Source organism: Zalophus californianus, chromosome 17 (genome assembly GCF_009762305.2).
Source record: "Zalophus californianus isolate mZalCal1 chromosome 17, mZalCal1.pri.v2, whole genome shotgun sequence".
NCBI classification, from domain to species: domain Eukaryota; kingdom Metazoa; phylum Chordata; class Mammalia; order Carnivora; family Otariidae; genus Zalophus; species Zalophus californianus.
In genome coordinates, this window is record NC_045611.1 from 50,294,507 (window position 1) to 50,304,901 (window position 10,395).

General features: G+C 53.7%; 1 protein-coding gene across 1 annotated transcript; it reads right to left on the reverse strand.

Moving 5' to 3' along the window:
• Window positions 1-1,978: 1,978 nt before the first annotated feature.
• RTN2 (reticulon 2) lies at window positions 1,979-10,252 on the reverse strand. Its single transcript, XM_027618949.2, has 10 exons — window positions 10,014-10,252; window positions 8,280-8,324; window positions 7,686-8,156; window positions 7,293-7,580; window positions 4,557-4,764; window positions 4,072-4,210; window positions 3,867-3,936; window positions 3,691-3,737; window positions 2,772-2,830; window positions 1,979-2,493 (listed from the first exon to the last, which is right to left on the reverse strand). The coding sequence occupies exons 1-10, from the start codon at window positions 10,045-10,047 to the stop codon at window positions 2,412-2,414; spliced, it is 1,443 nt and encodes a 480-aa protein (XP_027474750.1). The 5' UTR covers window positions 10,048-10,252; the 3' UTR covers window positions 1,979-2,411.
• Window positions 10,253-10,395: the final 143 nt, after the last annotated feature.

The window sequence follows — 10,395 nt, forward strand, 5'->3', positions numbered from 1 at the left end:
GGACTTTGTTTTGTTTTTTTTCTGGGTCCCTACTGTCTAAAGAGTGCTTGAGAATTTAGCACATGCTTGGTAAATGTTTGTAGGATAAATATAAGATTATTACATTATCCTTCTCTGAGCCTCGGTTTCCCCATGTGGAAAACAAGATTAATACAACTCATTTCACTGAAGGAATCACAATGAGCAGATGGATATAAAAGTCTGGGAAGCATTTAATAAAGGCTGTTTCAAACTCCAACCTATTTCCAGCTTCTAGTGAGGGTGGGCTCACTAGAAGCCAAGGATGGACTTGGGGGCTTTAGCCACTCTTGGACCCATAATTTCAACCAGTCCCTCTTCCTTCATCCTTTTTTTTTTTAATAGTTTTTTGTTTGTTTAATTTTACTTTTAAATAATCTCTGCACCCAATGCGGGGCTTGAACTCATAACTCTGAGATCAAGAGTGGAATACTCCACTGAGCGGGCCGGGCGCCCCCCTCCATTCTTCGTTACAAAGTGACACTATCTTCTGGAAAGTGTGAATAAAAGCGTCTTTTGGAATTCTCGCTATTTTTTAATTTGGAAATTGAAAACGTGGTCCCTGCTTGGCAGATCTAGATCCAAGAGAAGCCCCCTTAAGCCCTCTTTTTTTTTCTCCTTTTTTTCCTTTTTGTTACATAGCTGCTGCTAGGCAACCCCTACACATACAAAGACAGGCTGTAACTACTAGTCCTGCAACATCATTATCTATCTCCTAAAATGTGACATGCGTCGCTAGAGACAAATGAGATGATTTTAGGCGATGCACGAACATACAGTTTAAATGTTAATAGTTTTGTGTTTATTTTTACTGTTACCTTCTATTCCTGGCAAGTGATACTGACTTTCTTGGTGGTGAAGTAACATTTCTTTTTAAAAGATATTTGTTTTATTTTACTTTTTTAAAAGATTTTATTTATTTTTTTGACAGAGAGAGACACAGCGAGAGAGGGAACACAAGCAGGGGGAGTGGGAGAGGGAGAAGCAGGCTTCCCGCTGAGCAGGGAGCCCCATACGAGGCTCGATCCCAGGAAACTGGGATCATGACCTGAGCCGAAGGCAGACGCTTAACGACTGAACCACCCAGGTGCCCTGATATTTGTTTTATTTTTAATTAACCAATTTAAGGAAAAATATTAGATGAAAAGCAGAACAGGGGATAGAAAGATCATGAGGGGATGACCGAGATTTGGGAAACAATGTCATAGCTCACAAGCAGCTTCTGGTCACTGGGCATTTAGTGTATGTCCATGTGGTTATGGTGACAGTTTTCCATTTGAGGAAACTGAGGCTTCAAGAGGTGAAGTCACTTGCTCAAGGTCACACAGGCAAGAGGTAGTGAAGCCGGAATTCAAATCCAGGTCTGTGGGTCATTAGAACACAGTCCTGCCTCCTTCTCCCTAGGGTTTGGAACCTGAGGCCGGGGAAGGCCATGAGGCCCTTTAAGGGGTCCCAAGGCAAGTGGACAGGGAGAGGTGGTTGGATGAGAGACATTTGAGAGAGAGGATAGACATGGCTTCCTGACTTACTAGATGTTGGGGCTGAGGAAGTAGGAATCCAGGGCCATACCGAGATCTCTAGCCTAATGAAAAAGTGGCAGAGCAGACATCCCTGAGCTGGAAATCAATAAAAGGTTTGGATATGTTTGTGGAGGGAGCCGTCCAGAAGGCACTTGGGCACGGATCTGGGGCTCAGGCGAGAAGGCTGCCTGGCGGGCAGAGTGTGGGGATCGACTAGTGATGTCTGCCTTGAGCACAGGCATGGTAAGCAGCTGTCAAAGGCTTAGCTAGCCCTGGGACGGAGGGTCTCTCAGCATCTTCCCCTCAATCGTTTCATAATATAAACAGATTATGAGGGAGCTTCTTCTGGATAGATGGGGAAGGTTCCTCCTTGAATACCACTTGGGTGCTTTTCGGTGCAGGAAGGTGAAAGCTGGAGGAGGCTGGAAGCACAGAAGGCCTTGGGTTTTCCACAGGAGTCTTTATTACAGTGTAAATCCAAGCTCAGGCCTCCCCTGGGCCCCATGCAAAGCCCTGGCTTTGGGGCTAGTGGCGTCCAGGAGACACCAATCTCTCACGGCGCCTCCAGCCGTGGGGTCACGGAAGTGCAGGGCGGGTGCCCTATCTAGGCAACTACAAGTCCCAGCAGGCGCCGCAGCCAAGGTGCCTCGTCTTTCCGGGGCTCCTAGAGCAGAGCCTCTTGGGAGATGTAGTCCTGGCCGCCCAGGCAATTTGCACAAACGCCCTGGTGATCCAGAAACCCGCAGGGAAATGGCTCGGGCGGGGGCGGAGGCGGAGGCGGAGGCGGAGGCGGAGGGAGGGTGGGGATGGAAGGGAGATGGAGTTGGGCTGCGGGGGATGGGGGCAGGCGTCCCGAGGGCAGAGACACCCCTTTCATTCGGCTTTGGCTTTGGATCCAGAGACTGCGGCTGCTGCCGAGGCCAGGGCTCCGGACCCTGGGATCTTAGCTCGGATCCTGAGGGAGAAACAAGTGGAGTCACAAGGTGGGGCAAGTGACCCATAGGAATCTGAAAACTAAGGGGAAATCTGGACCTTGGGGGGCGGAGGGGGCGGGGGAGTAGCTTGAGCGTCCAAAGCCAGCCCCCTCCCTCCACCTAATGGCCTCGTTGGAATTGTCTTTGGGGAGGGGGCATTAACCCCAAGACATTTAGGGACAGGGACAGGTAATATCTGGGAAAAAGTTCCTAAGCTTTTCCCCTCCCCATCCCATCCATCTCCATCCCCTGTCCTTACTTAGCTTTGATGTGGCTCAACTGATTGGTCACCAATCCCACATACTGGTCCATCTGGGCCTGGGGAGACCAAGAAGGAGAGATTGGAGGGGTTCTTCTCCCCGATTCATTCAGGAGGCTGCTTCCTCCCCCACCTCCAAATGAGAAATTGGGGAGAGCGGTCCACTACTCCACCTTCAACTCCAAGCCTACTAAAATAGCCTTGGAAGTCAGAAGCTCAAGCTGAAGTGTCAGTCGCTTGAGCCAAGTTCTGTGTGGGGAATGATGTCAGGTAGACACATAGGAATTTGCCAGTAAGTCTGTTTCCTGGGCATGACTATGAATCTTTGAGTGAGTTGTACGTGCGTGTGTCCGTATGTGTGAGTCAGGTGAGAGTGTGGGGTATTGGTGTTGGTTGTCAAGTCCGTGCGTGGACTGACTTAAATACTAGTTGAATTCACAGTGTGACCGGCTTTGAGAGTCTTGGTGATTCCAGCATGTGAGGGAGTTCGTACTATCTCTGGCAGGCATGAGGATCATTTGGCTCTCAGCCGTGCCGGAGAAGAGAATGTCAGTCCATCTGCCTGTCTCTGGATAGGATATATGTCAGTTGGCCTTGGTTCTCTTAGTGTTCTGGACAACAGCCGTCCCACCCGATGTTGACTGTCCTCCTTGGCAGTTTCGGGGTGAAAGCATCGGTTAGTCCACCTGACTTAGGTTGGGCCATGTCAGTCGGATCCTGGCTCTGCACAGAGGACACCAATCAAAATGCTTATCTCTGGCTGTTGAAACATATTCAACATCTTGAAACTCCTGTCTCTGGCCAGGATATCTGTTAGTAGGACACTGGCTGTGGCTGGGGTGGGGGGGGGGTTGGGGGAAGGAGTCAGACCACCCAAGTTTGGCTGGGACACTGCCAAATGAGGGCCTGTCACACCCACCTGGTGTTGCCGGTACAGCAAGGGGACAGTGAATAAACAGATCACTCCTGTAGGCACAGAAATGGCGGGGGGGGGGGGGTGTCAGGGTTCTCCCAAGAGTTTAACAGTTCCATCTAGAACCCCATCCCCCACCAAACCCCAATGACCCCCCCCCCCCCACCGCCTTCCCAGCTCACCCAGAATGAGAAGAGTCAAACCATTGAAGATGGCACCCACAAAGGTCAAGATGTAGAAGAGAAGGGCCAGCTGGGGGAGAGGGTCAGGGTCAGCAGAGCCTACAGGGCCCTCCGCAGGCCGTGAACTTCCCCAGCAATGGCCCTCCTACCCCCCAGGGACAGCCAGGTGAATGCTGGGAACCCAGGAGGGAGGGTTTCGAGGCACCTTGAGGGAGTCCACGAGGTCTTCTACCAGGAAGAAATGCCGCAGCTGGATGGCCAGAGAGACCACTCGGGAGGCAATCTGCTGGGACAGACGTTCCATCTGCTCCCGAGTCAGGGTCAGGTCCACATCCAGATAGGCCCTGGAGGACAAAGGGGTGTCAGGCACCTCAGTGTGTGGACCAGCCCAGGCTGAGGGGTGTAGCTAGGACAAGGGCAAGAAATAGGGGTTTGAGGAGACAGCCGGATGTAGTGGGCTATGGTCAAAGTCAGGGGCAGGAGATGGGAATCAAGGATTAAGGGTAAGAGGTTAGGATCAGAGGTTAGGGCTGGAATTCAGGGTCAGAGTCAGGCTGGAGTCAGAAACAAGTACAGGATGGGTCAGGGTCAGCATGAGCAGTGCCTGACTGGAGGTCAAGGGTCAGACCACCCCTTTGGTCAACACAGAGGTCTAGACAGAGGTCAAGGTTAGGGGCCAGGCGTTCTCACTGGAAGGGGTTGGCGCCATCCCCCCGGTGCACGGCCTGCAGCACTTTTCGGTAAACCCTGAGAGAGATGGTGCCACAGAGCAGCAACAGGGCCACATGGGCGGTCACGGACACGATGCTAAAGTGCAGGAGGCACAGCAGGGAGACCATGAGGCCTGTGAAGACCACTCCTGACGTCCTTGTGTCCTTCCAGTAGAGCAGGTCCGCCACTGTGGAGGGAGAGGGGGCCAGGCAGTCAGGCTGGGCTTTGCACCTGGCCTGGCTGATCTTGTCACCTCCTGCTTCCTGTCTCAGGGCTGAACCTTGACCTCTTGACACACCTGGCCTGCACCAGTTATCTTCTTCAATTCCCAGCTGCTTCCCCTCTTCTTCTGGAAAACCCAAATTAACCGTCTAGCGAGTCCCCTTAATCTCAGTCCTGCCCCAGAGATTATGTGTGGATACGATTTTTGGTCATTATTTATGAAAAATGGAATCATCTATACACTTTTCTGCCTCACGCACATCCCACTCTTTCCTCTCCTAGAATTCCGTCCTCATCAGTTGGAAGAGCTCTTGGTTCATTCTTTATAAGGGCTCCACAAGATTCCAGCATGTGGCTGCACCATCGTTCATTTCTTTTTTTTTTTTTTAAAGATTTTATTTATGTATTTGAGCGAGAGAGAATGAGAGAGAGAGAGAGAGCACGAGAGGGAAGAGGGTCAGAGGGAGAAGCAGACTCCCCGCTGAGCAGGGAGCCCGATGCGGGACTCGATCCCGGGACTCCAAGATCATGACCTGAGCCGAAGGCAGTCGCTTAACCAACTGAGCCACCCGGGCGCCCACCATCGTTCATTTCATTCAACATTTATCTATTGCTGGGTCATTCACTTGGTTTCCTAACCTCCATTCCTCAACAGTGCTGCAAGCACCAGCCTTCTACAGATATTCTTACCTCCCTGCAGAGAGGTTCTATTTCTGAGATACAATCCCAGAGGTGAAATGGCTGGGTGGATTAGTTCTGTGTTTCTGAGCGTCATAAATATTATCAGATTGCTTATTAGCAAAACTTAACAATTTTCATTTCCATGAGCAACTTGAACATGATCTCTTTCCAGCATCCCGCCCAACAAGGGGTGTTATTGTTCTTTTTCTTTTTTGCCAACCTGACAAGTGTAAAGTGGTATCTTCTTGATACTCCCACCCACATGCACTTTTCTAAGTTCTAAACACATTAATAATATCATCCTCCTTTCTACGCACTGATTCAAATTTCTGACCCCTTTCTGAGATGCTAAATTCACCTCACAAGCCCAACCTGAGCCCCGATCTCCAGACTCCGTTTCATTTTTTTTTTTTAATGGGTTCTGTGCTCAAGGTGGAGCTTGAACTCACCACCCAAGATCAAGAGTCAAGATCAAGAGTCGCATACTCTACCCACTGTGCCCCTCCAATGTTTCATTTTGCCCATCTAAACGTTAACAGCCTTCCCAATAATGTGACCCCATCTCAGCCCGGGATCGGTAGCCCAATACCCTCCACCCTCCCACCCTCACTCTGATCAAATTCTGACCCGTCCCCCTCAGAGTCTGACTCCCCTCACTTCTGTATCGTCCTTACACAAACACTCCCAACTACCTCTAACTAGGGCAGGCCTCCCCCTACCCGCAATGCAGGGCCCTCCCTTGCAGCCTCCCCAAGACCTGTGCCAGTGGGTGGGGGAAGGGCCGGGTCGCCTGAGGCGGGGGCTAAGTTTAGGCACGCTGGGGGGAGGGGGGGGCCTGGCCCGCAGCTGTGCTGGCCTGTCCAGGTCCTGAGTGACAGCGCCGCCTGGGCCTGAGACTGGGGGAGGGGGCCTCCCTGCTCTTGGGCCCCAAAGCTTCGGCTCGGGGGGAGAAGGGGGCCCCACGCTCCCTCCACTCCCTCTCTAGACACCCCCTCAACCCCCCAGCTTCAGCCTGCAGCTGTGGGGAATCTGGGACCAGTAGGAAACATACCCGCAGATTTGAGGGAGATAAGAGAGAATCTGGACCCATTTACGCCATCCCCCAACCCTGGTCCCAGCAGCCCGCTCCGCAAGCCCACCTTTACTCCCCATCTCCGCTCCGAGTGAGAGGCTGTGGACACCGCTACTTCTCGGGGATTTTGCCCACTTCAGTGGAACCCGGAGGGAGGGAGTAAGGGGCGGGGCCCCTTTGTACCCAGCCAATGGCTCTCCATAGAGGTGGGGACAGTTCCAAAAAGGGGTGGCTCTCTTTGTAAACACCCCAAAGCAGTGATGTCTATAATCACCATGGCCGTTCGTGGAGGCTTAGCGTTATTTTAGAGGAAGGCGGGCTCTATTCGCAACTGGCCAATGGATGAGGTCAGGGAAGAGGAGCGTTTTAAAAAGGCGTAGAGTTTACTTGTAAATGTCCCATGGCCACAACCAGAACACAGCCTTATTTTTTCAGGGATTGGTCCCATCCAAAATCAGCCTCTAGGAGGAGCACTCCAAAAGAGGGATTTTTTTTTTTTTTTTTTTAGTCATCAGCCAATCCTAATGCTCAAAGGAGGGCTCACGCCTCAAGTGGGAGGGAGAACTATAAAAAGAACCAATGGCAATCGTAGGTAACGGGGAATTTTTTTTAAAGGGCGGAGTTTATATCTAGCCAATAGTAATACCTCCTCTTCTCCACTCTCCTCACTTCCTTCGCGAGGTTGGTCCCTTTAAATTCCAACCCTCCCACCTTCACTGTAGTCCAAAGGAGCACTTTACCTAGAAGGAGTGGTTCCAATGTGAATTCTGATTGGTCCGTGCTATCGAGGCACTGCCCCGTGATTGGCTCCCGCTCCAGACGCCCCCACGGCTCTTCCTCCTTCAGGTCCCGCGAGGGCTCATCAGGCCAAGAGTTCGAATCCCGGGATCGGGGTGGGGATGGGGTACCCGCCTGGGGGGTTCCAGAGCCGGGGCTGGGCTGCAGAGTCAAGACTTCCGGCGGCGGTGGCAGCGGTGGCGGCGGTGACGGCGGTGAGGACTGAGGGAGTCCGAGTTGTAGGTCCAGTTCTGGCGCGTTAGAAAGAGAAGGCCGTGAGCTTTCACCTTGGAGGTTCCCTGAGGGGAGACCACCCACCCCTCGTGGCTTCGGTCCCAGCACCTCTGACATCTCACCTTTCCCAGCCTCTCCAACCTCCGACCCGTCGGGCTCCTCGTCCTCCAGCGGGGTGGAGCTACTGGTGGCAGAGTCTTCTCCGGACCCTGCTCCCCGGGCTGCCCAGCCCAGCTGGTCCAGCTGGAGCCCTAGGTCCTCCAGGGGGCGTTCGGCCGGAGGGGCAGTGTCGGGGTCACCGCGGCGCCCAGGTTCCGGGGATTGGCTCAGGCTGGGGATGCTCTCCAAACTGTCGCCCAAGCCGGGCTGAGGGGGTGGGTCTCGCGGTTCTGAGACTGAGCGGCCTTGGGGCCGGGGGCGGCGGGCAGCTGAATCCCGGCGCGCTCCAGAACCCACCACACCGTCGAAGGCGATGTAGGAGAAGGTCAGCTCCCGGGGGGTGCCCCAGTCCTGCGACGTGGTCTCTTCCTCATCGTCCTCTGAGAATTCTCGGGCAGTGTGAAGCTCCCGAAAATCCGAGTCGTCATTCCCTCCTGCAGTAAGCAAAGGGAAGGTATGAGCTACACTAAGCGGGACCCTGACCCACTCTCTTCAACCCCCCTATCCAGCTGTGAGCCCCTTTGAGTCCCGCTCTCACATTCTCCCCCGCCACTTACCTTCTGTGGAGTCAGGGGTAGAGGACGCTGTAGACGGAGCTTCTTCTGCGAGAGGGAAAGAATTGAAGATTCTTAGAAGCTTAGACTGTCGGAATCACAGAAGTGTGCCAGTCCTGGAAACTTGGACGGTCCAAATTAAGGAATCTTAGAATACTTGAACCACAGGACCTTTAGAACATTCTACATACAGACTGTAAAGCCTTACTATAGTGCTATCAGAAGCTCAGCTGTATAAGTTCAAATCCAGGAATCTTAATCTTAAGAGTCTTCAAATTAGGAATTTTAGCAGGTTTCAATTAGTTCATTCTTTCAAAAACCATTTATTGAACACCTACTAGGTACCAGGCACCGTTTGAGACTTGAGAATACAAATGTGAACAAAACAGACAAAAATCCCTACCCTTGCAGGGCTTACACTCTACAGGCGAGAAAGACAATACACAAATATATGATGTTGGGTGCTAAGTGTGTGGAGAAAAATAAAGCAGGGTAAGGGAAGAGAAAGTGAGAGGATGCTATTTCAGACAGGGTGATCAGGAAGACTTCTTTGACAAGATTACATTTGAGCAGAGCCTTGAATGAAGTGAGGAAGCCATGCAGATGTCTAGGGAAGAGTCTTCCAGGCAGAGGAAAAAGCCCAGTGCAAAGGCCCTGAGGCAGGCAATACACTTGGCAAATCTGAGGAACAGAGAGGTGTGAAGGCATGACTGGAACAGAGTGACTGGGAGGGAGAGGGGTAGGTGATGAGGGCAGAGAGGTTGTGGTGGTGGGGATCATGTAGGGCTTTCCTTTGTAAGCCCAGGTAAGGACAAGATTTTAGGATGTTGGGATGATACTCTTTAATGTTGAAATAACAAATGCTTAGAATTTTGGCATCTGGACTCCTAGGACATGCAAGTGGCCAGATATGAGAGTGTTGAAATTCTCAGCTGCGGGAACCACGGGGGTGTGAGACAGAAAATGTTAGACGACGGCTGTTCAAGCCCTGGTCTCAGAGATCATGAGGATCAGATAAGGCATTTTCAATTGTGGAACCTAGCCCCTCAGAGCTAGCTTGGGGCTTTGCCTACAGGAGATGCTCAATACCGTTTGGGAACTGAAATCAGATGCCCCCCCCGCCCCCACCTCGTTTTGGCAGCTGGGGAATCGGAGGCCCAGAGTAGAATGGGTGTCTTCCAGGGTTACTACTAATCAGTGGTAAAGCTCAGTAAGGACCCAGGAGTCCTGGCCCCAACCCAGGGATGGCTGTTTCCAAGGGACAGGATGTTGGACAATTTGGGCGAGGTCGGGGCAGCCTCTGAGTCTGGGCAGAAAACGGAGGTGGGATGCAAAGATGGATGATGGGGGGGTGGTGGTTAGATCCCTCTTCTCTATCCTGGCTCTACCCCTCCATTCAACTCCCCTCCCCGCCGGCTGCGGCCAGCACCAGGGCTAGGGGACAGCTCCCGGAGAGCGTCCTCATCCCTGGGTGGGGTCCGGCGCCATATCCCAGAGTCCAGCGCGACCCCCGCCAGCTATCTCAGTACCCCCAACCTCTGCCTTGACTCACTCAGGTCCTCCGGGTCAAGTCGCCCCCGTCGCCGCTGGAATGCGGGGGGAGGGGAGAGCTTCCTTTGTCTCCTTCGCCTCCTCCCCCATCCCAATTCTCCCGCGACTCGGCACGGAGGGGTTACTGGGGAGGAGCCCACCCGGGCCTCTGGGCCCCACACCAGGCCTGAACCTCCCCCTACTCACTGCAGTGGGCGAAGACCGGCAGGACCTGCCCCATGGCCCTCCTCGGGCCTGCATCGGGACCCCCGCCCACTCCGGCCACGCCGCCCTGGGCCTGGGGCCGCGGGTGCTCATCTCCGCCGCGCCCACGACGCCGCCGCCATCCTCGCCGCCTCCTCCTCCCGGGCCGCTCCAGCAGCAGCAGCAGCAGCAGCAGCAGCAGCAGCAGCCGCCGCCGCCGCCGCCGCCGCCCTCTGCTCCGCTCGGCGGGGGCGGGCGGGGCCGCGGCGGGGAAAGCACTGCAGCGCGGGGCCGGGGGCGGGGCCAGTGGACCAGCCGGGCGGAACCTAAGGAAGGGCGGGGGCGCCGGTAAACACCGAGGGGCAAGGGAGAGGGCGTGGCTTTC